General features: G+C 32.5%; 1 protein-coding gene across 1 annotated transcript; it reads left to right on the forward strand.

The window, feature by feature from the left end:
* Window positions 1-1,041: 1,041 nt before the first annotated feature.
* Window positions 1,042-26,975, forward strand: LOC145296873 (uncharacterized). Its single transcript, XM_080143008.1, has 2 exons — window positions 1,042-1,382; window positions 22,827-26,975. Exons 1-2 carry the CDS (start codon window positions 1,208-1,210, stop codon window positions 23,372-23,374), a joined length of 723 nt encoding a protein of 240 aa, XP_079999134.1. The 5' UTR covers window positions 1,042-1,207; the 3' UTR covers window positions 23,375-26,975.

Below are 26,975 nucleotides of genomic sequence, written 5' to 3' on the forward strand. Positions count from 1 at the left end.
AAATCTAATTTTATTTTGATTAAAAAAATGTTTCGGGGGGGGGGGAGGGGGAAATCCAATCCTGCTTTAATTTAAAAATTGTTTTATTAAAATTATATTTTCTTACACCGACTCTTCAATGACTATGTTTACAATTATATATTGATATATTTTTATACAATTAATGTTTTCGTTTGCAAATATTTTTGTGTTCAGAAAAAAACACTTTGTTATTTATTTGACATGTTATTTGGCCAAAAAGAAAATCGGAGTTATCGTCTCTTAAAAAATCGCCGTCCGTGCAATGCAAAAGTGACCAATGTCATATTCCAAAAATTACGTAAATTGATCAAGTTTTAACTAAGAAAATCAAATTTTATGACGAAGTGGAAGGTTATGTTTTGATTCGCCACGTTTAATAAATAGGGAAAATAACTCAATTTGAACTATCGAGATGAAAATCAGCATTGTAATGACTACAATTTCATATTAAAACCGCTATAAATCATTAAAAAAATACTTTCTATGTATACAAAAAAAAAAAACTTTATCAATTTACGTGATTTTTGGAATATGGCAGCTGCGTTCCATGACGGGTACTTACATCATAAAGATTTTTCTGCAGTTTCTGCATATTTTTTTAAATTAGATTTATTTTAGTTAAAAAAAAAAAAAAAAGAGTAAAAAAAAACACAAAAAAAAACTTCATCAATTAATGTGATTTTTGAAATATGACATCTTTGTTCCATGACGGGGATGTGCATCATAAATATTTTTCTTCAATTTAGTTGTTTTTTTTTTTGTTTTTTTGTTTTTTGTTTTTTTAATAGTTTTAATTGTAAATATGTACCAAAACCTTAAAAAAAAAAAAAAAAAAAAAACTTTATGAGTAACTGTCAACGTAATGCTTCCGCTTGGTACACAGTCACCCGTTGACCTTTTACTTTTTATAATGTCAACTTTTGAAAGAAGAAAAAAAGGAAATAGTTTCATGATAAAAAATAAAAATAAAAATAATTTTTTTTTTAAATGTGCATTTGCATTGAATATTATTTACGCATATTGCGTGTTCACACCCGGGAATCTTTCAATAAGTGAAGAAGTGGACATTCCTTCGTGAAGAACATAAAATAAAATTATTAATTATTAAATAAAAAAAATAAATACATAATAAATAAAACGCTATGCGGCCAATAAGCGAGTGCATTGGCTGGTGTTAGCGGCGAGAATGCGAGTTATCCTCGCTACTGCCATGACCGCATTTTTCCCATTCGATCGACTGCGTGTCACAACAGAAATCAACCAGGCCCAAAAGGCGAACAACGAAACCCGACGACCCTCAATACCACAACTGCGGCATGTCTACCCCGAGCGGAGTACCTTGATGTCAGACCAAAGGAGAAGTAAGTTAAACCAATCCAGTGTCTGCACTTATGCAGTTTACGGATCGTGCTATTTCTTAGGCAAGTTAAATTCAATGTTTACGGTATCTTTTGTTTATTAAATTGTTAGGTGAAAGTACGGAATAGTTAACAAAGCCGCCATTCCCTTATTAAGAATGGCTTTCTAAACAACGGTATACGATATAATCACGCTGACACACCGGTTCCTGTCAGATCATCGAAGTTAAGCAACGTTGAACCTGGTCAGCGCTAAAACGGGTGGTCATTTAAGAATTCCAGGCGCTGTATGTTCTCTCCGCTTATCCTGGCATTTGTTTCCAGTCAGTCTTGGGTCTCTCCTTGCCACTGGACCTAAGTCGTACCGATTCAGGAGAGGTGTAGTTGAATTTTGCGCAACCCTTCTCTCACAATAACACGGGCAGCTGCCCTTACAGGGGTAATCCATTGTCTCTTGACATTTTTTTTTTTTTTACACAGTGATCACCACTTATCAAGGCCTGGAAGCCACTCAGGGATAAGGGTTATTGGAAGTACATTACGTTAGTGTGGAGATTTGATGAAGTGTTTACTTAAGGGGACGGTTCATTAGGAATTTGTTAACATTGGACTTGAACACATCCAAGTTGTAGTCCTGTGGGAAGCAGGCAGACGGAACAGAGTTCCACAGGCGTGTAGTTCTGAGAAAGAAGCTTTGTTCATGGAATCCACGTTTTGATTTAGGCACAGATAAAGAGTGGGGGAAATTTTTCACAGTGGATTCGGCTAGACGAGTGTTTTTCGTGAAAGATTGGCGAGGGGGGACCAGAGATTGGAGTTCAGACGAGCACCTGCCATGGAAATAACGATAAAACAAGGATAGGCTTGCAACGTCTCTTCTGTGGGAGAGAGGTTGCAGGGTAGAGAAAAGGGCATCCCCCACTAAGCCACGAAGTCTATTTTGTACTCTGTCAAGGCAGGATAGGCTGTTTTTAGCAGCTCCTGCCCAGATATGGCAGCAGTATTCCATCCTTGGACGTACTTGGCTTTTATATTATATTGAACGGGGGCATCTAAACAATGACATTATTTCAGCACGGTCCGTATTCTGCATGAGTATCTCTACTTCTTTTAAGTTGAAATTGATTCTTGATCATTCAATATTCAATAATCGTTAATTATGCCACCACCACACGCAGTACTCGACGAGCATATTGGCCAAAGAAATTATGTAAGACTCTACTTATAGAATGAGATTTTGTACAATTTTTGTCTTTTCTGTTAAAAAGTATTATTTTTTTTTTTAATACTTTTCACGGAAAATACATATTTTGTTCCCCAAAGTATAAACATTTTCAGTGCTTGTTAAGATAGAGTCGACAGATCGATATTTTTTTAATATGTTGTCTTAAGTAAAAACAACAGTACTTACTTGTGATGTCGAAAATAGTCATATATTAAAAAAAATTACGAAAATTCATCGAGTAGAAAATTATTTATAGTTAAAAGTAAATTTTTACGGAAAATTGAAGGAAATAGCATTTTCCTTAGATGTGAATACATTGAAGATTGCGAATACAGGGAAAACTTATCCCCCCTTTCTCGACACTTTAATGGCTGACGTACTGTTTTAGACTATAGCGATATACTTCTTTTCTTTTCTTTTTTTACTAAAAACATAATAGTAGTTGTTCTACTCGGTGAATTTTCGCAATTTTCGGATATATTACTATTTTCGACATGAAAGTAAAGTTAGTAGTATTGTTTTTGCTTAAAACCATATTTTTTAAAAATCGATCTGTCGGCACTATCTTAACAAACACAACATTTTTCGTCAATATTTTGCAGTGAAAAAAAAAGAACATTTCTACTTCATCAGCAAGGTATGAGACATTTCACCAAAAAGAAAGAACATTGTTTCCTAAAAAAATGTCTGTAAACTGAATTGACAAACTTTTTATTTGGTATTTCTGTTGTTTACAGTTATTACTTTTTACCCCCCCCCCCGTTTATTTTTCGGCTAAGCAGGGGGAGTTATAGCAGTCACAAATAAAAATAAATATCTATTTTCTCTTGCGAATCAATGCTTCCCCCCACTCCACTGAGCGATTCGACCACACACTAACTAATCAGCTGGCAGGGCGCATTGATTCCTTCTATCCCCAAAGGAACTTTTTTTTAGCTCCTTTGGGAACCTTGGTCAGCCAGCAGAGAGAGAATCCACATAGCAACAAAGACAGACCTCTCTCCTTTCTCTCTTGTCCCTGTCCACTGGATATTCTAGCATAGACGATTTTCGCTGAAGATAATTGCTGGCCGACCCGTGAGTCGCCAAAGTACTGCTTTCTGACCTGCAATACCCAAAGAACTTTCTATTCTTCATTTTTGCACTCGGACACAGGCCAACTTTCCATTGCCGAAATAAACTTTTTATTGTTTTGTTTAAAAAAAAAGGTTTGGCTGTTTATTGTTTGCTGCATGTTCGACTATCAATTAATTATTTTATAAGGATGCAAATCGAGCATTTCCCTAAAATTGCTTCAACTCTTATTGCAATGTTACCCAACACGTTGTAGTTTCAGTCGTAAAGTAGACAAAGGATAAGAAAAGAACTTCAACTCGCCTTATAACAACGACATTTATTTCCCAATTCTTCCACCACGTGTGACCTCGTTACAGCTATGATGTCACCCACGTCTCTAACGTAATCTCGAACGTCATCCACGTCTCTAACGTGATCTTTTTCCTTTTTATAGTCTTTTTCTTCTCTTTTTTATTCTTGATAATATTAAATGATACAAAGGATTATTTGACCTTCAAAGAATGATTTTTTTCTCCTAAATTCTAGAAATTATTTTCCGGGATTCTTCTGATAAACAAATACTAACTTTGTAGGGATTTGCTGTGTATTTTTGAAGTTTTATCTAGACATATAAACACATGGATAACTGTATTTTATATAATAGATTTATATAATAAAGTGAATCAGGTGTGTAATCGCACAAAAAAAAGTCTAATTTCTTTTTTACTTTTTGCTATTAGCGGCGTGGGGGCAAAGAGTAAAAATTAACCAGCAGTCTTATATATTTGAATATTTCGCTGTTTTCTTTTTCCTACAAGTTTGCGTTTCTTCGTTATAATTGCGAAATTCGAGCCGAAAACACGAATTTTCATTTTTTTTTTAAGCCATGTTATCTACTTAATTGCCATGTCGTTATTAGTTAAATATTACTGCATTACATAAAACACAAACATATTTTGACGTTTCATGAATGAGTGACATCCGCCATTAATTGTAACAAGACGGTCTGCAGTTACTTCCCCTGACTTTATGCTGTCTATCTCTATCTCTGTCTCTACTATTATATAGTCTGCAGTTTGATTTGTTGCTGGCTATCTTGCTCTTGCTTGTTGCTGGGTATCAACATTTTGAACCGAGAGAGAGACTAACTGTCGTACAAAGCTAAATCTCTGTAATAACATCTTTGTACAGATACTTCCTCAGACATTTGTCAAAAAAAGTCCTATTGGCGATGGCTGTCCATATTAACAGGAACAGAAGATATTATGCTAAACGACACCCACTCCAGCTCTGTCGCTGGAATGTGAGAACACTTATTGACAATGGTAAAAGACTAGAACGGAAGACTGCAATTTTGACTAAGGAATTGCAAAGATACAATATAGACATTGCTGCACTCGCTGAGACACGTTTCGCAGGTGAGGATCAACTGGTTGAGCGCGAGTCAGGCTACACGATCTTCTGGTCTGGTAGAGCTGAAAAGGAGAGGCGTGAGGCTTGTGTTGGTTTTGCAGTTAAGAACTCCTTATTTGGCAAAATCGAACAGCCAGTAGGCATAAATGACAGTGCGATGACATTGAGAATGTCCCTTTCTGTCTATGCGCCGACTCTTACTTCGTCTGAAGACGATATTACTTCCTTTTATCATATGCTTACATCTGTTATCACCGGTTTGCCAAGCGCTGAGAGTGTGGTGGTTCTTGGTGACTTCAATGCACGGGTTGGATCAGACAATGAGACTTGGTCTCCATTGGGTCCATATGGCATTGGTAGAGTCAATTCAAATGGTATGCTGCTTCTCCATCTCTGCAGTGAACTAAATCTTGTTATCACCAACACTTTTTCCCACCAGAAAAACAAGGAGACCTGGTTCCATCCCCAATCTAAACATGGCCATTTGCTTGATTACATATTGTGTAGACTTGGTGATCTTGGAAATTCTTGCAAAGTTAGAGTAATGCGTGGTGCTGACTGTGGTACTGATCATTTAATGGTCAGAGCTAAACTGAGAATTACAGTTCGCAAAAAAAGAAGCCGTTTCAATGGTGTCAAAGTGCCTAAACGTATTGATGTTTCCAAATTGAAGGATCCAGTCGTACGAAGTTCCTTGAAATCTGCTTTCGACCAGGTGGATTTCTCAGATTATGATTGGGAGATAGTAAGAGATACAATATACCAAAAAGGTGTTGAAGCTCTTGGATTAAAGGTTCCCAGACATCGAGATTGGTTTGCTGATAATTTCAATCAAATTAACCTTCAAATTGATAGAAAGCGGAAAGCTTATTCGAAACTTCTCAACTCTTCACGTCTGAACAAGCCAGCGGTCGCTGCCCACTTTTCTTCTGTGTGGAGTGAAGTTCAGTGTTGTGTGCGCCAAATAAAAAAAACAAATGGTGGTCTGACCTCTCCAGGGAGATCATAGAGATGTCAAGACTTTCTACACTCTGCTTCATCAGGCTTATGGTCCGAAATCCTCTTCAACAACACCACTCCTGATGAAGGGCGGGAAAACCTTGCTGAAAACCTCAGATGAAATTATGCATCGATGGCATGAACACTTTTTCATAACCCATCCAATGTTGATGTTGCTGCAATAGAAAGTATCCCTCAATATTCCTTTTGTCCGGATCTTGATGTTGAACCGACTCTTGTGGAAACAGTTGACTGCACAAAACAGATAAAATCGAACAAAGCCCCTGGGCTGGATGGCATCCCTGTTGAGCTGCTGATACATGGTGGTGTCAATGTACATTGTGTGGTCCACTCTTTGATACCGTCAGTATGGCAGGGTGACCCGGTTGCCCAAGATTGGGTAGATGCCATCTTGGTTATATTGTACAAAGGAAAGGGTACAAGGTCTGATTGTGGAAATTATCGAGGTATCTCGCTGCTGAATGCGGTTGGAAAGGTATTTGCACGGCTTTTGCTAAACCGATTGGAAAAGTATGTATGTCCTAATATCTTTCCGGAATTCCAGTCTGGTTTTAGAGGTGGGCGAGGAACTGTGGATATGGTATTTTCTGCTAGACAGCTCTTGCAAAAATGTATTGAACAGCGTATGACTCTTTGCAAGGTGTTTGTGGACTTAACCAAGGCGTTTGACACAGTCAACCGTGAGGCTCTCTGGAAAGTGCTGGAAAAAATTTGGCTGTACACTATTATATAAAAGTCATTTTGTGTGTGTTTGTGTGTGTGTGTGTGTGTGTGTGTGTGTGTGTGAGAGAGAGAGAGAGAGTTCCTCATATGTTCCAAAACGGTTGAACCTATCTTTTACAAATTTCACTCAAAGCTAATTTATATGTCTGGCAGTGTTCTTAGATATGTTTTATACAGAAATTCATCCGATAAGTATCGAAAATCGAAAAAATCTGATCTTAAAAATAGTCTTTCTCTCTTATAGATAAAAAAGAACAATTTTTACAGGTGAATATTTTACGTTACACCGGCTAAGGGAAATAAAATCCTAGTAAATTATTTCTTCTTAAAAAAAATAAAAAATAAAAAAGATTTATTATAATCTGGAAATATAGCTTAGTGTTAGAGCATTCGAATATATATCAAATGATCCTCTGTTCAAGCCCGGCTATACCTCACCATTTTATTTTAATTTTTGTTATCAATGAGTTCAATTTACGGTAAAAGAAGGAACCATTTAAAGTCGCCGCAAATTATTTCTTCACTTCCATAATTTAAAAGTAAACATTTTTTTCCGGGGCATTCATTGTCAAGCCCAAATATCAGCTGACGTGATAGTGCAAACAAACACAGACGGAATTTAATGAACGACATTATCATTGATATTTTTTTTAATTTTATTTTATTTTTTATTTTTTTTATTTATTTATTTATTTATATCAAATTAGTCGACCGGGAAAATTATTTCTCGTAACGTATAATAATCAATAGAGGGTTGATTCTATAATAATACGTACGAAATATGCATAAATTAAAATATCATGTTTAAGCGTATTGTACGACCGGGCAACGCCGGGTGGTCAACTAGTTTATGTATAAACGTGAAATTTATTTCGAAAACTATTTTTATTGATAATTACTTTTCTATTTTATCGTTTTTCGTAATTTTTGTTATTATGTTACTAAATTCGACATGGCAATTAAGTAGATATAATTAGTTTTCCTTGAAATTCAATATTTCGAATCTCGCTATTTTAACGAAGAAGCGACCACGGTTTAAATAAAATAAAAAAGGGTACTCATACAGAATACGGAACGTGCTTTTTTTTTTCTTTTCTTTTTTTTTTTTAAGTATTTTAATAATGCTAGAATGTGCTGGTCATGGCATTAAGTTAAACCGCAATTTATTATAGTTATGGGTTGCCAAGAAAAACAAGTACAAAATGCTGGATAGGTAAAAAAAAAAAAAAATTAAAACAAATCGCGCATAATTTTTCAGATTGCATGAAGATCTTTTCAAGGTAATGAGAACAGCGAAAATATTTTTTTTTAAGTGAATATAGTCTAAAAATAAATCCAGTCGGCAATGATTATAGTACGGGTGGTTGATCATCATCATCATCATCATCATTATTATTATTATTATTATTATTATTATTATTATTGTTGTTGTGGTGGTGGTGGTGGTGGTGGTGGTGGTGGTAGTAGTAGTATTATTGTTATTAATATTATTACACAAGACCATTGGAATTTTCATTGTTATTATTATTATTATGTGTATCGCTATATTAGGGATAGCAGTTGAAAAACAGATCAAGATCTGATGACCCTTCTCCCACATAACAATTTTTACATTTGGACCGCTTAACTGCTCATTCTCCCGGGGGAACACTGATTAAATTGATTTTCAGATGTCTGAAGAATACCTTCTACAGCAAATTACAAATCTGTAGATGAAACGTTTCAATATGTATTTCCCCTCCTATATATACATATCGGCTACGAGTTGATTTGGGCGCATCAGGAACGCCAGTTTTTTTCAAAAACTTTTTGCTAGTTTCAAGTGGGTTACGGCGAACTTCTCTATTGATCTTGCTCATTGTTTGACGTGACAGATAAGATTTCTGACGAATTTTCCCTTTGTCAGAATGTCCGTGGCAATGTTGAGGCTTAGTACAATATTTTTTGATTGTACGATCATCACGATGTAATCCCTTGGCAATTTCTAAAGTGGAAATCTTACTTTGGAACCTTTGAACAATTTTAGACTAAAAGTAGCACCTTAAATGTATTTTTTGTTTATTAAATTGTTAGGCGAAAGTACAGAATAGTTATAAAAACGCCTCCCTCTAACCATGCTACAAATGGGTTTTTAAATAATAATAAATAAAATTTTTGAAAGAACCTTTATTTATTACGAAAGTTAAAATTTTATTTAAAAAAAAAATAAATAAAGGGTTCCGTTTTCATAAACAAAAAAAAAGGTTCCGTTTTCATAAACAAAAAAAAGTCACGTGCATTCAAATAATGACTGAGATCCTATGTTATTTATAAATTTTAAAAGTCATACATGTTCATGTAATGGCAACTACAATTCCTTTCCAAATTTTCTTAGTTTTATTTTAATTCAATAAATATTCATATAATTAATATTTTATTTTAATTCAATAAATATTAATATAATTAATATTTATTTTAATTCGATGAATATTCATATAATTAATATTTTATTTTAATTCAATAAATATTCATATAATTAATATTTTATTTTAATTCAATAAATATTCATATAATTAATATTTTTCGGAATCCTTTGAGATGAGGCGTCATAATTTGAGTATTTATTTATTTATTTATTTATTTATATATTGTGGACTGTTATCCTCATCTTCATAATTGTTATTGTCTCACCACATTTCGGCCAACTTATCCTCTGGCCTTCTTCAGGTGGTTAACCGCGACGGGATAGGAATGTTGAGTCTTGTAACTGTATTCTCAGTAATTACTGCCTTCCATAGTTGTTGTTGTCTCACCACATTTTGGCGAACTCCTCTGGCCGACTTTGGGTAGAATTGAACCGCCATCTTCAGACAATGTTTACCTGGAACCAGAGAGACTATCCACTATGCCATGGATGCCGGAGGGAGAGCAAGGTTGGATTTTATGGTCTTATAAATCCAATTTTGTGTCATTATCTGATCTTCCATTGTTGGGTCCGTACCGAATGGTATTATATCCATATATTAATAGGATAGCGTATATGTTATTTATTTTGTGTGTCACGCTTACATCTGAGTGACTGTCGTTTAATTGTTATGGACTTCTATTTCTTGTATGAAATAATGTTACCAAGAATTCTTCATAAGTTTTTGTTTCGGTTTCGATTATAGCTGATGGAACTTAAGTTATATTATTATATATGGAACTTAAGTTATATCATATATCATATATATTGAGTAATGACGCTGTAGGTACTGCTTGAAAAATAATTTTTTAATTTCCTTGCAAAATATTTAATGAATTCCTTTGGTATAGTAATAATAATAATAATCTCCATGTTCTTCTGTTTTGTTTCAGATATTATTTTATATAATTGATATAATATTGATTAAAAAAACTCTTTTTTACAAAATCGATCCTTAAGAGTTTTCCAACCGAGCGACTATTTATACTACCATAACATTACATTTAACTGTCTGCTAAAACTATTACTAGTACTCTTTATATATATATATATATATATATATATATATATATATATATATATAGCATAGCTGAAGGAAGTCAAGTTATATATATATATATATATATATATATATATATATATATATATACATATATTTTTTTCATAAGTTTTGGTTTCGGTTTCGGTTCAAGCTAATGCACCCAAGTCATATTGATATATACTTTTTATTTTTGAAATCGCAACTTTATAGTATATAAAAATCGATAGAACATTAACTTAATACATACGAAATCTGCAAGTATTAAAATATTATATTTAACCGTACTTTACGACCGAACTATGCCGGGGTGTCGTTCCTAGATACTTTTGCAGTTTAAACCAACGAGCTATAATAATATCAGAGCGTCTCCATTTACGCTGAACATCTACAGAATGTTAACATCAATATATTGTACATGAATGAGTCCTCTGTGGAATTTCCACAGGTCCCACTCATTCTAATAACCATTATTTGTCTTACAGTTTTTACTGTTCTTTACATTTCATTTTTTTTATTAGCAGTACTTACTTTCTTAACTTCTAGAGAAAAATATCTATTATATTACCTATAATATGTATATCTGCATACGGTGTAGGGCCCTAATAGTTAACAATGATATAATATAATATAATATAATATAATATAATATAATATATGTATAACAAAAACAGCAATTTATAGTAAAAAAAAAAGTCTGTGAGATATAATTTCATATAAATTAAGTTTACTGTATCGCCATTACGGTAGAACTATTACGAAAGTAGATACAATGATGAATAAAATAAAAACGCCAAAGAAAACTAAAAGAAAAGAGATAAGAAGTTAATGTAGTTCGCTTGAAGCATTGTTTGATGTGTATAAAAACGAAATTTATATGTATAGAAGGCAATACAATGCAAAATGATGGAACAAGCTATGCAATTTCACACTTATTGATTCGATACATGTGCGTCTATATATATATATATATATATATGTATGTATATTAGAGATTTAGAAGGTTATCACAATGCGAGGAATGAGATATAGTTGGTGTTGATGAAAGAAGACGAAAACAAGTGGCAATTTACAAATCAATAATTACATAAATATATGTCTATATATACATATATTTATTCAATTGTATGAAGTACAAATGTCTTACTTGCTTTGTCTGAGGCCTATCTATTATATTTCGGGGGAAAATTCCCCTTTTCAAATGGTGGATATAACGGATCTAATCAAAGCATGCCGGATGATGGAGCATAAAAAAATGAATTAAATGGCTGTGGAGAGAGTGAGAGAATAGAGTAAATTCAATTCTATAAGAAGCGACTTATCGGGATAATATAAAGCTTATAAAGGAAACAATAAGAGTGGAAAATGAAGTCCCTGAAACTATATATATATATATATATATATATATATATATATATATATATATATATATATATATATATATATATATATATATATATATATTAGTGTTAGGATGATTAACCGGAATCGGAAAAATATGTGCCTATTTTCCGATGTCAAAAACGATTCTTTTAATTGTCTTTTTTATTTGATTCTGTTTAAAGCATAATGTTCCACTGATTATGATAAAATATCAATATTTAGTGATTTTAAAATACCAGTAAAGCTAAAATCGATATATCATCTTCCACACGTGTATTTTTACGCTTGAGAAAATTGCATACTTAACAGTAATCTGGAATAAATAACAACTCCATTCTTAAACATTTAGAGATTTTGAAAGAATTTCAATCGGAATTGGTGATTGTATCGGAATCGATAGTCGAAAAAGGAAAATTTTCTTTCTGTCACTTTTGCTTTAATCTATCCATACATAATAAAAGAAATGCAATTTTTGCCCTCCGGACAAAAAAAACTTGTAGGTTTGTAACCGCAGACGCCACCTATAAATTCAATATAGCCATAATCTGTTGTCGTTTTTGCGCAGTTTATCGTTCACTTTCTTTTGTTATCAAACAATACCATATTAATTCCTAAGAGTGTCACATTCCAAATTACGACATGTTTTACGCTAGGAGTACGATTTTAACCCACTAAGTGTTTCCTCCTCATACTACTCTTAACGTAACCGGGAATTCCTTTGCATTAAGAACAGCTTCTGATACGACACCGTCCGTGTTCAGTTTTCTTTCCTTACATTTACGTGTTGCATTTTCCTTTTGCTTCTTTTTTGTTGAAATCTCTTATTTCTTACATCTTGTGCATAGCTCGTTTACTCTTCCTTGTGTTCGTGTAGTATCTTCGTTTTCTTTGTTTTCTTTCTCGTAGTGATCGTGTCGTCTGGTCGTACCCCAATTCTTGTTGTTATTTCTTCTCGCCTCTACCTGTCTTCTCGTCATCACTTCCCGCCGCTTCCTTGGTGTGCCTACGACACGTTGATCAAATAACTCCGTTGTATATATTGAAGTATTAAGTTAAAATAGAGATTCAGAATGAAGGTTTATTTAGAGGGTAATGTTAAAACTGTTGCCAGTACAATTTACACTTAATTATAAAGGAGAGATACAATTATATTCCTAACTTGACTATAGATAAATACCCAGTCAGATTTATGGATAAACTGAAAGACAGATAGTTAGACAGATTGGTGCTATTCGCCACATGCGAGTTTCACTGTTCTTAATTTTAAAACATCTTATAAAGCGACTTCTCACTCTGAGGTTTCACAACAGCTTGTTTTTAAAAGCTAATCATTGTATTCTGTTTTGGTCGCACGTTACGTCCTATGCGTGGATGATCTCATTCGCACATTGTCTTGAGCTTATCTCGTCAAGTCTGACCCTAGTGTCAAATACGTCCGGAATACACTGTGAAAACGATTTTTTTGCACTATTCAGATGTGTCGAAATATATAAAATATATACTAGTGGACCGAGTATCTATTATCTAACAGTTGTTATTGTTGTTGTTTCGGATTTAGTGTTCTGTTTCTTTTGCATCCGTTGTACGTATTTATTTTCATTATCATTTCTCGACTCTGACAAAGGACTGATGTTGAAATGTAACCGCATTTGCTTAAGCCGATTTAAACGTTCATGTACTATATATATATGTATATATATATATATAAAAACTATATATATATATATATATATATTTAAAAACTATATATATATATATTTAAAAACTATACATAATTATTCCATATATATATATAATATTTAAAAACTATACATAATTATTCCATATATATATATATATAATATTTAAAAACTATACATAATTATTCCATATATATATAATATTTAAAAACTATACATAATTATTCCATATATATATAATATTTAAAAACTATACATAATTATTCCATATATATATATATATATATATATATATATATTTAAAAACTATACATAATTATTCCATATATATATATATATATATATATATATATATATATATATATATATATATAAACTATACATAATTATTCCAAAGACGAGCCAGCAGTTTCATTTTATTGAACTAGCCATTCTCTGCTAAAAATACGTATACACGCGCGTGCGCGCACACACACGTTCAACCATGCGCGTTATCTAAACACTCCCCACCACGACCACTATTCCATCACTATACCTGCCCACTCCTCTCCCTTCCTTAAACAGGATCTCTTAGCGTCGTTTACTAAGAACTAACTTTACAACAGGGACTTTGAGCAAAGACACCGCTCGTTAACCGGTGCTTACTTCTCTGTTTATTTTTACGTTTGTTTTCCTCCTTCCGCCGACGCTGACGCTTTGTATTGAATCAGCCACAGATAGCTGGTTCAATACAATGAAACTGCTGGTTCTTTGGAATATACAGTTTATATAGTTTTTAAATAAATATTTGTGTTTTAGCTCTCACATTCGCGATCGAGCACTTTATTTGATTTCTTTTATCTCATTCTAACACACAATCTCTCTCTCTCTCTCTCTCTTTCTTTCTCTCTCTGTCTCTGTCTGTCTGTCTCTCTCTCTCTCAAACCCAATGAGCAGCAAAATCACCCCTCCACACACAGCAGAGATCCCCAAATGAAAGCCCTCAACTCCAACAGGGAAATCAACTCTGACTTTTAACAATATTCGGTATAACTACACTATAATAGTCAAATTCGAAATGTTTAATATCTAATTTTAAGGCAAACCAATGGTCGCTATTTAATTGTTACAGCAATGAATATATCCAAAAATTAAGAAAAACGATAAGGTAGGAAAAAAATTATTAAAGAAAACATTTTTTTGACGAAAATTAGCGAAAACCAAATATTTGGCTAAAAATGAAACACCTTTTCAAAGTGAGGTAAATAGCGTATAATTATTGTCAACTTTTTTTTAATAAATTGTGCGTTAACAATTATACATATATATTAGTTGCCTTGTTTTTTTTTTACATAAGCTGAGTTAATTCCCTTGTTACTATGTCATGTTTTCCCAAAGAAATACGTCGAAGATTTTTTACAATGAGGATCGAAAACTCTTGTTTTTGTTTGTGTGTTTGTTTGTTTGTCTGTTTTTTAGTAATGCGATATTTAAGTACTTCTGATATGCCAATTACGTAGATATCATTGATTTTAGTTGAGATTGACACAAAAAGTCAGTAGATACTATTGTTTTTTTTTTTTTTTGTGTATGTGTTTTGTTTTTTCTTAATCGATATTTTTTTGTCTTCCTAATTTCGCTATTATTGCGCAGTTACATCCGAAATTTCTTATTAGGGTTTGGAGATTATTTTCCTTGTAGCCTAATATGAACAGAGTTATTTCCAGCCAGTCTTGACCCATTTATTTACATTGACAATATTTAACAGAATCTAACGTGACAAGCTGTTTATTTTTTGTTTATTTATTTATTTTTTGTGGGGGGTTGTTTTTTGTTATTTTTGTTGTTTTTTTGTTTGTTTTGTGTGTGTGTGTGTTTTTTTTTTTGTTATTGTTTTTTCACTATTTATCGTCTAATTAAAACTACTATAAGTCTTTTTTTTTTTTTTTTTACAAATAAACGTGAGTTTGTACGTGATATCTTTTACCTTCCACAAAATAACTAAATTTTAAGTGAACATAACTGTAGTAATAACCCGAGAGGTACGACTCTCGGTGCGGGCAGTTGTCTTCGCGGTTAACATTAGTCAAGGTTCCAACCTCGACAATCAGTCCGACTGGACCATTTTGATGGCCTTTTTGCTGTCGGACTAATGCAAAATGTTCTGTGTGGTCCTAAGAGGTCCACCCTTCCGGACATTGCCTCTCAGCTTATAGGAGGAGCAAGTTTATCACCAGGGAATGTCGGCAGTTATCCAGACTTATTTTTGCATGGCCAGAGTGCTCCTCTTCTTGAGGTGCTGACCCATTTCCCCACCTTCCGATTTTGTGTTATATCCTCTTGCGGTGGGAAAGTGTTAAATAATCGTTTATAAACTTCGTAGTACGCCATCTTGGCGGAATGTGCTACGACTGTTGCTCTCTGTATATTGTGTTTTGTTTTAGTGTATTTTACCTTTCTAACTCATATTCGTGTCCGTGTTTTTTCTCTAGTGACCCTTCCGGAGACACAACGCCAACAAATAGCAGAATTCATTTATTTATTGCAGACTATTATCTTCATCTTTTAAAAAAAATTTTTTTTTTTTTAACTTGTTATTTCACGACGTTTCGGCCAACTATTTCTCTGGCCTTCGTCAAGTGGTAACTGTGACGGGATAGGAACTCTGAATTTCCCAACTTTATCCTTCCATTCAATTACCGCCTTCCATAGTTGTCGTCTCACCACGTTTTAGCCAAGTAAGCCTCTGGCCAGCTTTGGGTAGGATTGAAACCGCTATCTTCAGATAATGCTCACTTGGAACCGTAGAGATTCAACGTCTCTATCAACTGCGCCGTGGATTTAACAACTACAGAAGGCAGTAATTGCTGGGTATGCAGTTAGGAGATTCGGAGTTCCTATTTCATTGCGGTTACCACCTAACGAAGGCCAGAGGAATAGTTGGCCGAAACGTCCTGAAACAACAACCAAAATAAAAAAGATTAGGATAATAGTCTGCACTAAATAAATTAATAAAATAATACTCCTCTCAATAATGAATTCCAATTAAATAATATAAATAGCAGAATCTTTTGAAGAAGAGCCGCATCACTAAAGATCTTTTTACTCCAATAGTTTCTTCCCCAGAACCACAAGACTCTGGAATTCCATTCCAGGTCCTTGCTTCCCCAACAGTACTGACGTGCAGAAGTTCAAGTGTAACGTGAACCGACACCTTGCTGCCCAAATCCCTACATAATACCCCAGTAGTTGTTTCCCCTGATAGTAGCCCCCTACACCAAAGTGGCAATTTGCCTTGTTTGGGGTGAAAATGTAATAAAAAAAAAAATAATAAAAAAATGTAAAATGAATTTAATTACAAATAAATAAATAAATAAATAAATAAATGAAATGGTCAAGGCATTCAGGCGCAGTGCGTACACTAAAACATAACCTGCTGTGAATCCTGTATTCACATGCTGCAGGTTAGGGTCCTGGTCAAATATGAGTGAAACGGTATTTTGTGGAAATAATCAGTGATATGACAGGATTCCATCTTCTGGACTAAATAATAAGGAAATATTTTTTGTAACGTTGTCCGCGAACTAAGACATGTTGAGTGAAGTTTCAAATTCAGAGGAGACGAAAAATAGGAAAGAACTCCAACTCGTTTGTTCTTTGTAAGAACAACATTTATTTCCTCGTTGGTATCGCCGTGACGTCACCCACGTGATCTAGAACGTCTCAAACGTGATCTCGAACGTGATCGTTTTCTTTCTCTTTTTGAGTGTCTGTTTTCTTTACAGATAAATGTATCTTTATGGATGTAAATGAATGCGAAATGACGTCACGTCATTTATATTTACAATATGTTACATAAGAGGATAAAACCGACTTAACAATCTAGTGGGGGATGTATCATTATATTCATGGTAGGTGCTTGACTGAGCTCTAATTTTTCGTTGCTTCTATAAAACGTTCACAGCAAAAATTCTGACTGGCAACAAAACCACAACAGAGCACTTTCCTTTCTCTTTCTGTATGAAAAACAAGGCGGAACTTCCATAAACGAAGTTTATTTCCAAAGGTGACCAATCTGTGTAACAAAATATTGCGAAACTATTTCCCAGCTAACTACAACATAGTCGCCTTCAATTCTTATATAAACAAATACATACTGAACCGTCATTTTCGATAAATGGTTCTTCTAAAATAACTTTTGTCGAATCCATCATTTCCTTTTTAAATCCTCACGTCGTGGCCCACACGACCCAACTTATGTGTTTGATCCTTGTACTCGAATGTCTCTCAGACCTGGATAAGCGATGGACGTTTAATATATATATATATACATATATATATATATATATATATATATATATATATATATATATATATATGTGTGTGTGTGTGTGTGTGTGTGTGTGTGTGTGTGTGTGTGTGTGTGTGTGTGCATATATATATACATATATATATAATATATACACACACACGTATATATATATATATATATATATATATATATATATATATATATATATATATATATATATATATATATATATATATATATATGGTTCTTTATATATTTATATAACGCATTTCGCTATTTTTATTGAGAGAGGGTATTTTTGTGTGGCAATTTCTTCCGAGTATACGCGACGCAATTTCAAACGGTGCACTTTATATACCAATGAGCAAATGCGTTGAAATCCCAGAATTCCACCAGACAAACCGGATGCGGAAAACAATTACCGCGGGAAATGATAAAAAAAATTATCGAAAGTAAATCTATTAGAAAATCTTCACAAATCCGGATGTTAACTGAAAGGTGACATTTAATTGGTTGATTTATTCACTGACGTCGATTGGTCGAAATATAATGGGAAGAGGGGCAAAATCAATTAACGAGGATAATAAAGTTGGTCAAATGTTTTTGTCTCTTCTTTTTGTTTTTCATATATGCGATAGGAGGGAGTATATTTTTGTTAGTTATATTTATATAGTTACTAGCATGCTGTCTGACGTTTCCTGGTCATAAAATATGCTTAAATATGGTATTTTAATTTATACAGATCTTGTATTTATTATATTATTTATATCTTATTTATACATATTTATGTATTTATTTATCGTATTTATATATTATTATTCTATTGATTATTATATTGTACCGAATATAGAGAAGTGGTTTCAATGTATATACAAGTAAATTAAAAACAATCTCTACATTTATTTCTACAATATGCCTGAGGATGATAGAAGTACTTCTGTCGAAAGCGCTCGCGATTATGGATCCAACATATACAATTTCGAGAAGAACACAAAAAGGACTATTCGGAGATTGGAGAAGATAAAAAGGAAAATTGTAAAACAGAATAATTCCGTGCTATTCAATAATATTTGTCTAAATAATTATATATAATTATATATTATAGTTATTATATATATATATATATATATAATTATATATTATAGTTATTATATATATAATTATATATTATAGTTATTATATATATATATAATTATATATTATAGTTATTATATATATAATTATATATTATAGTTATTATATATATATAATTATATATTATAGTTATTATATATATATAATTATATATTATAGTTATTATATATATATAATTATATATTATAGTTATTATATATATATATAATTATATATTATAGTTATTATATATATATATATATAATTATATATTATAGTTATTATATATATATATAATTATATATTATAGTTATTATATATATATAATTATATATATTGTAGTTATTATATATATAATTATATATTATAGTTATTATATATATATATATAATTATATATTATAGTTATTATATATATATATAATTATATATATTGTAGTTATTATATATATAATTATATATTATAGTTATTATATATACATAATTATATATATTGTAGTTATTATATATATATATATATAATTATATATTATAGTTATTATATATATATAATTATATATATTGTAGTTATTATATATATATATATATATGATTATATATTATAGTTATTATATATATATAATTATATATTATAGTTATTATATGTATATATATATATATGATTATATATTATAGTTATTATATATATATATAATTATATATTATAGTTATTATATATATATATATATATATATATATATATATATATATATATATAATGTAAACACTGTGGACAGTAAAAAAAAAATATTTTAACAACATATTAAAAAATAATCGCATTAAATCCAACGTTGTCCGGGATTGCATACGGATCAATGAATGTTCTACGCTTCCAACACTTTGTCATCACAATCGGTGAAAATGTTTGTGTTTTTTTTTTTCTTTTTTTTTTTCTTCCCTCGTGGGATGATGCCATTAAGGAAAAAAAAGTAAAAGATTCGTGCGGTGTTATTCAACGGTGATTTTTAAATGTCCGAGCCATGAGATACGTGAGGTCGCGCATGGATTGTGATATAAAGGTTTATTTTTTTTCTCTGGCGTTTAAAAATTATCATTGAATAATACCGCACGCATCTTTTCTTTCTTTATTTCTTTATTTTTAGTGGCATCATGCCGCGAGAGAAGAAAGAAACGAAAAAAAATCTTTTTCGTATTATCACGCTTGCAGGTTAAACGCGAAAGTTAATTCGTTAAGTTAGTTTTTATGAAAATATATATAATGTTTGTTTGGAGTTCTTTATAGTATTTTAGTCTTATATTTTAATATTTATCGGTATAATTGGTCCATAATTTCCGTTTCGGTCTATATCAACCTTATTTAGGATTTCTCTTTGGTTTGTTAATATGAGTATCTCTATTAATTCCGACAGGCGCGGCATCAAAACCCCATTGTCATATTAAACGTCCTCTGTTTGCCTTCCTCTATCTGTTCCTTTGTCGAGTGGTATGTATTTATGGAAGTATTTTATTATACTAAGTTTCTAGGGGTTGGAGTTATTAAGATGTATCATAATCTTCTATTATTACATATTTTAATAATATTCTAACATATAACGTAACTATAGCTGTTCCTTTATTTCATTGGCCAGGACAGCTTTCTTAAAAATAAGTAAATACTTTCATATGTTTAATCAGCCATACGAGTTTGATCTGTGGCCTAGAAAAAAATGCATTTCAGACCGATTTTAATATTTTCATACTTAATCTGGATCTATATCATATTTTTGAATTCAAAATAAATTACTATTATAAATTTAAAATGGACAATCGCAAAAATAGAGTACTTAATCATCTCGTCAGAATTCCTCGTAATTGGCGCCTCAGTTGAATAGCAATAAGTTAATCATCCTCGACGAAAGATGGTAAAGCGTCAGTGCATGAATTTACAAATAAACAATTTACTACAAATAAACAAAACCATACCTCAATCAGACAGAAGCAAGGCCAGTATCGGACTGTTTGTCGAGGACACACAGATAACATCCATTCAAGATCATCGTTTTTATTGAAATAAAGAAAAACGACATAAATATGTACGCAAGTCTAGCATAATTTCCATGATTAAGGAATAGAAATTGTTAATATCTAGTTACATTAAAGTACAGTTAGGTTTTTTTTTTGTGTGTGTTTTTTTTTTTTTGTTTTTTGTTTTTTGTTACATATTGCATATTTTCCGTGTGTGGTTATTTTTAATTTTAAGTTGTCTGTTGACAAATTTGAGTTTGCTATAGAATTTTCAATCGATTATTCTTAATTCTAAGAATCCGAATCTAACCAGCAACCAGTTCATCATATCTAACAAATAGTTCATCATATATTAAGGCTTCCTTCAGTCTTGACAGACTATGGATACCCACGGTAAGGTGCGTCTGAAATTTTTGTGGCAAGAGTTGCTCAATCTTCAGCCACACCTCTCCTGAGTCGACATTGTTGAATACCAGTCGCAAGTGGAGGTTCAGGACGACTGGAAACAATGCGGAAAACACATACAGCGCCTAGAATTACCAAATGGTTACCCATCTGGTACTAGCCAGGCTCAACGTTGCTTAACTTCGGTGATCTTACGGGAAGCTGTATGTCAACGTGATTATGCCGTATATTTATCATATCTAAGTAATAGTTCACCATAATAGTTCACTATATTTAACAAACAGTTCACCGTATCTCACGAATAGTTCACTATATCTAATTAATAGTTCACGTTATCTAAGTTCATCTGTTAACCATTATCAGTTCATCATATCTAATTATTAGTTCATCATATCTAATTAATAGTTCATCATATCTAATTATCAGTTCATCATATCTAATTAATAGTTCATCATATCTAATTATCAGTTCATCATATCTAATTATCAGTTCATCATATCTAATTATCAGTTCATCATATCTAATTAATAGTTCATCATATCTAATTATCAGTTCATCATATCTAATTAATAGTTCATCATATCTAATTAATAGTTCATCATATCTAATTATCAGTTCATCATATCTAATTATTAGTTCATCATATCTAATTAATAGTTCATCATATCTAATTATCAGTTCATCATATCTAATTAATAGTTCATCATATCTAATTATTAGTTCATCATATCTAATTAATAGTTCATCATATCTACTAAAAATATCATTCTTAATCCGAAGCATGATATTTTCAATTCGCCATTGAGTATTATGTACTGTGAGTTGACTATTTTTAATCTGCAATTGTTTATTTTTTCTTCTAGAATAAACTTGGAGGTGACGCTAGTCTAGTGGTTAGCAACACGGATTGACAACCTGGGGGTTTTAAGTTCGAGTCCTATTTGTTCCACAAAAATTACTTTCACTTAGGGATGTTAATAACCTTCACGTGACCCTGCCCTAAGTGCCCGATATCTTTCTAGAAAGAATTCTGACTAGAAAATTTTCGGGGAAACCGAGGCAAACAATAGAATCTTTGGATTCATACGATACGATTATAATAGAGTGAGTCGAACGTACGACAACCAAGGTATTCAAATGACCGAGTCGTGTACGAGGTTACGTCACAGCGAGGAAGAAGGAAAGAAAAAGATTATGAAAAAAGAAAAACGTGGCTCAAGAAGGACAGAGATAGATGTGTTACCCGAGAGCGACAGGAAAAGACGTTTCCTAAACATGGTCGGACACAGACAGACTATCACGTGTTTGGCATGTTAAGTCTTGTTAAGCACATTGGAGTACAAGAAGACTTGAACAAGAGACGGAGTGTTATTCTGGAAATAGATGTAAATAAATGTCTGTTGTTTTAATTGAAAAAAGATAGTCGAATTCTTTCTTTGTCTTTGTTCCCTGCGACTATCTGCATACAACGTGTGGGTCCCAAATGTTGACATGTAACGACTACGATGATGAGCTAATAGACTTACTATTATGCCAATGAGCCGGTTTATATTTCAAATTAAATTTGACTATTTCTGGATTGCGATGACTATTTGCAATTTTTCGAAAAGATATAATATTGTAGTAATAACAGTTTTGTCTTTTTAATTTTCAGATAATTCGACCGAACGATTGTTGGAGCCGTCCGACACGCCGGTTTCGCCCGGTACAATTCGAGCCGTTGTGGTTGTCGGCTTGATAACTTTATTCATCGCCTCTTTTCTCTACTGGCAGTCGTGGAAAGAGAGACATAACAAACCGCCCTGCGTGACGAAAGTGAAACAAGAACTTAGCGATGTGGTGACTGTCCAGTGTAAGCGAGTCTGGGGGGACAGGGCGGCAGCGGTGAGGGGTGGTGGAGGTCGGCGGAATGAGTCCCGCAGCAAAGGTGGCCAGAAAAAACAGAAAAATAGCGAGGTACCGACAACTCGAGGCAAAACAAGGATTCCTCTGGAATCTCCGGTGTCTTCATCACCGCGTTCTACAACACCGTTAACCTCGACGTCTTCCTCGGTCTACCACTCACAGGCTTCATCGCAGATGTTTCTCATATGTGAGACGTGTACACCAACAGAGAGGGGAACCCGGGAGAGACTTGCAGTGGAACCACAACCAAGAAGTATTCATAGGATGCCAAGTGAACAGATCATTTCACATATATAAAAAAAAAAAAAAAAAATGTAAATAGATGCATTTGCAGAAACGTGTTTGAGTCGCCAGACGATTGCTCATGGTATAAAACCACTGGTCATAACAGATTCAATAAACGCGTAATTTATTTAATTACTAGCAGGCCGTCCGACATTGCCCGGTCGTAAAATACGCATAAATATTAACATTTTAATTAATGCAATTTTCTTATTTACTAGCATTTCAGCCTGGCGTTGCCCGGGTGTTTGGGGGTGTATGTTGAGGGGAGGGGGAAGCGGTCAATTTTTTTTAACTTTGACCCCTATTATGACCCCTTAACATGTATTATTTTGGGCTCTATCAAGTTAAGTTAGATCCATGTCCAAGGAACCAATATCTAAAATTCCAAGTGTTTAGACCCAAAATTGTGGGAGGAGTTTGGGTAGAGTTCTCAAAGGTCAAATTGTTGAACTTTGACCCCTTAACAACCAAATTTCTGTCCGAAAAATGGATTGCAAAGATTTTCCCAAATCTCAGTGCCCTGTATATCAAATTTCGAGTCAGTAGACTGAAAATTGACAGAGTTATTGCGTACTGTACACAGGCACACAGACATACAGACACGTTCACTTTTATAGATATATAGATTATAAACAGAAATACCGTAGGTATTAAACGTAACGTTAAATTCCTTTAAAAAAAATGAAGTAAAAAAGTGGAAAGAAACTGCATGCGAGTATTATGTATGTTTGCTTTTTTTCTTTTAAGTAATAAGAAGTATTCGAGTTGGGATCGAAACCAAATCCCACCCCCATATTGTAAATGTCCCTAGATGTAGACGTCCCTAGATGTAAAAGATCTTTCTACTCCAGTAATTTCTTCCCCAGAACCGCTAGACTTTGGAATTCCATTCCAGGTTCCTGCTTCCCCAACTGTACTGACGTTCAGAAGTTCAAGTGCAACTTGAACCAACATCTTGCTGCCCAAATCCCTATTAGTAGCCCCCTACACCAAAGTGGCAATGTGCCTTGTATGGGGTGAAAATGTAATAAAAAAAAAACGATAACCATTAGGCCAGCTTGACACGTTCTTTGAAACGTGTTTCAAACCTACTTATTCTTAACATAAGGAATCTGTAATGTGAACGATTCGCGTATGCGCATTCATGAAACAGTTATCAAACTGGTAAAAATCCGATGAAGTTTTTCAATTTTGCCCTCTGGTAGCCATTTTTCCGGATAAAAATCGATTTAAAAGTTTTTCACACGTCTGAATACTCTATATAGCAAATTTCAAGTCTGTAGATAAAAAAAAATCGTTGAGTATATAGGTTAAGAAGTGTCCTCACACGCACAAATCCTCACTTTTCTAGATATATGGATATTTGTTGACCATATTTTATGTTTTGGAATCATAAACATAGTTGTCTTCATCTATGAAATTTGAACAGGAGAAAATGAAAAATCATAGCTTAAAGGGGAATAACTCATAGGTTCAATGAAAACTTACCTCCGTTTTTTTAAAGGCAGCTAAACTAATAATTAAAAATAAATTAAATTAAATATAAATTAAATTAAATATAAATGTAAATAAAAAAATAACTTAAATAAATCAATTTTATATCATATTTCTAAATAGAATGTTTAAAATAATTGTATTACTAATTTCCATTAAAAATTTTGAGCACATTTATTAAAACAGATTTTCTTTAATATAATATGCAAATGGGATAACCTCTTGAATGTTGATTCTTTTTATATAAATAGTATATATAGAAATTAGTCCGTTTTGAGTATAAAAATCAACTTGTGTAACAGTGTACCTTTCGTATATATTAACCAAGTCGTGAACAATCAGATAGGAATACGACTTTACATTATAATATTATTATTATAATATGTATGTATATATCTCCTTATATATTAGTGATGGGACGATTCCAATATTTTTACCGATTCCGTGCTAAATTCCCGATTCCGACACAATTATCAATTGCGATTCCGATTCTTTAGAAATCTCTAATTATTTAACTATAAGATTGTTATTTCCGCTGATTTTTGTACAAAAAACACCTGTTAAGTATGTAGAACATTTCCTAAACGTCAAAATACACTTATGGGAGATGATCTATCGATTTTGGCTTTACTGATAGTTTAAAATCAATAAATATTTATTATTTTATCATTATTACCAGTAATTGAAGATTTTGGTTAAAACAAAATCAAATAAAAAAAAAAAAGACAATCAAAAGGGTCGTTTTTGGCATCGGAAAATAGGCATCGATTTTTCCGATTCTGATACCGATTCCGATACCCCCAAATCTTCCGATTTTTCCGATTCCAATTAATCGTCCCAACACTAATATATATATATATATATATATATATATATATATATATATAGAGAGAGAGAGAGAGAGAGAGAGAGAGAGAGAGAGAGAAGTATTGCTGAATAGTTTTTATTTAATAAGCTGTTTTTGTAATTTTGCAATTTTGCAAATTGTCGTTCTTAGTTCTCGGTCGAGTCTGTACAAGAAAGTTCCATAGTCGTCTTCATCCATCTGTTTGTTTCTTTTGGTTGTTTTTTTTTTTTTGCAAGTACTTTCAACTGAGTTTCATCAGTTGTCTTCAGGCAGTAGATAAACGAAGACGACTGTGGAACTTCTGTGCACAGATTCGACCGAGAAATAAGAACGACAATTCGAAAATTAAGCAAAAACACCCCGTGTTATTCAACAATATTTGTCTGAATGAAAACGTGCTACCTAAATACGCACTATATATATATATATATATATATATATATATATATATATATATATATATGATAACTTAATTTAATCACATAAATTAATAGGCGAAAGTATAAATTTATGCGTAAACTTTAAGTATTTATTTCAACAGTGCTCAATACTTAGGTAGAGCTAGGTAGTAAGCTATAAAATATGTATGGCAATTAAGCTACACAGAACATTCCACGTTCCATCCACGCTAGGATTCATCAGCATAAGCCGAGCGTGGATAAAACGCGGAATATTCTATATATATATATATATATATATATATATATATATATATATATATATATATATATATATATATATATAGAGAGAGAGAGAGAGAGAGAGAGAGAGAGAGAGAGAGAGAGAAAATGGGGCTCGAAAGGGATCCGGTAGTTTAGTTGCTGTAGGAAATATCAAGTATGAGCTCAATACGAAGCAAAGCATACGTTGAAGTTAAAATCAAATACAAACTTAGTCCAATCTCATTAAAAATTTATTTCAACCTTGTGCGGGTCTCATCAAACGAGACGAGCTAGTCAGGTCCGTAGCTGACTTAAAAGTGCTGATTTACACTCGTTGTATGTATTTGTGAAAAGACGGGAGAGGAGGTGAAAGAAAGAAGAAGGGAGAAAAAAATGATGTAATTTGAATGAAAAAAAGTGAGTAATCGAATAGAGAAGGGAAGCAAACCATGTAGGAGAGGACGAAGAATATGGGTTTGTTGTAAAGAGGAATGGAGAGTGGAAACTACTTAGGAAGACCCAAGGAGGAATGAGTCAGAAGATCGAGGGATCTCAAAAATTGTATATATATATATATATATATATATATATATATATATATATATATATA

Source organism: Euprymna scolopes, chromosome 17, assembly GCF_053919585.1.
Source record: "Euprymna scolopes isolate OS-2025 chromosome 17, ASM5391958v1, whole genome shotgun sequence".
Classification (NCBI taxonomy): Eukaryota; Metazoa; Mollusca; class Cephalopoda; order Sepiida; family Sepiolidae; genus Euprymna; species Euprymna scolopes.